At 54.3% G+C, this 289-nt stretch overlaps 1 protein-coding gene across 1 annotated transcript in view; it reads left to right on the top strand.

Annotated features, from left to right (window-relative positions):
- Positions 1-289, top strand: part of LOC119592434 (alpha-1-inhibitor 3-like) — a 14695-nt gene that overhangs the window by 1987 nt on the left and 12419 nt on the right. Inside the window, exon 4 of the mRNA XM_037941258.1 lies at positions 7-181. Coding sequence (XP_037797186.1) covers positions 7-181 — 175 coding nt within the window. The remainder of the gene's footprint in view (positions 1-6; positions 182-289) is intronic.

Here is a 289-nt window from a genome sequence, read left to right as displayed (position 1 = left end):
CCGCAGCTCCTGATTTGGTACACGCGGGACGACGGCGAGGTGGTGGCCGACTCGGTCCAGCTGGATGTGGAGAGGTGCCTCGGATTTAGTGCCAACCTCGCGTGGTCAGAGGCACAGGGCCAGCCGGGGGAAGAGATCGAATTGTCGCTCGAGTCTGAAGCTCATGCTGTCTGTTCCTTGGGTCGGTTTTACCTTGTTTTCTGTGAAGTCGCTTTCGGTCAGTTTGTAGTTTTAGTGTCGTTTGGGATTTGATTCCGGAGGGAGGTCGTCTTAGTTTTCTGTTTATGTT

The sequence above is a fragment of the Penaeus monodon genome, chromosome 30 (assembly GCF_015228065.2).
Source record: "Penaeus monodon isolate SGIC_2016 chromosome 30, NSTDA_Pmon_1, whole genome shotgun sequence".
Classification (NCBI taxonomy): domain Eukaryota; kingdom Metazoa; phylum Arthropoda; class Malacostraca; order Decapoda; family Penaeidae; genus Penaeus; species Penaeus monodon.
Note: the sequence above shows the minus strand (reverse complement) of the source record. Positions and strands in the feature narration are given on the sequence as shown.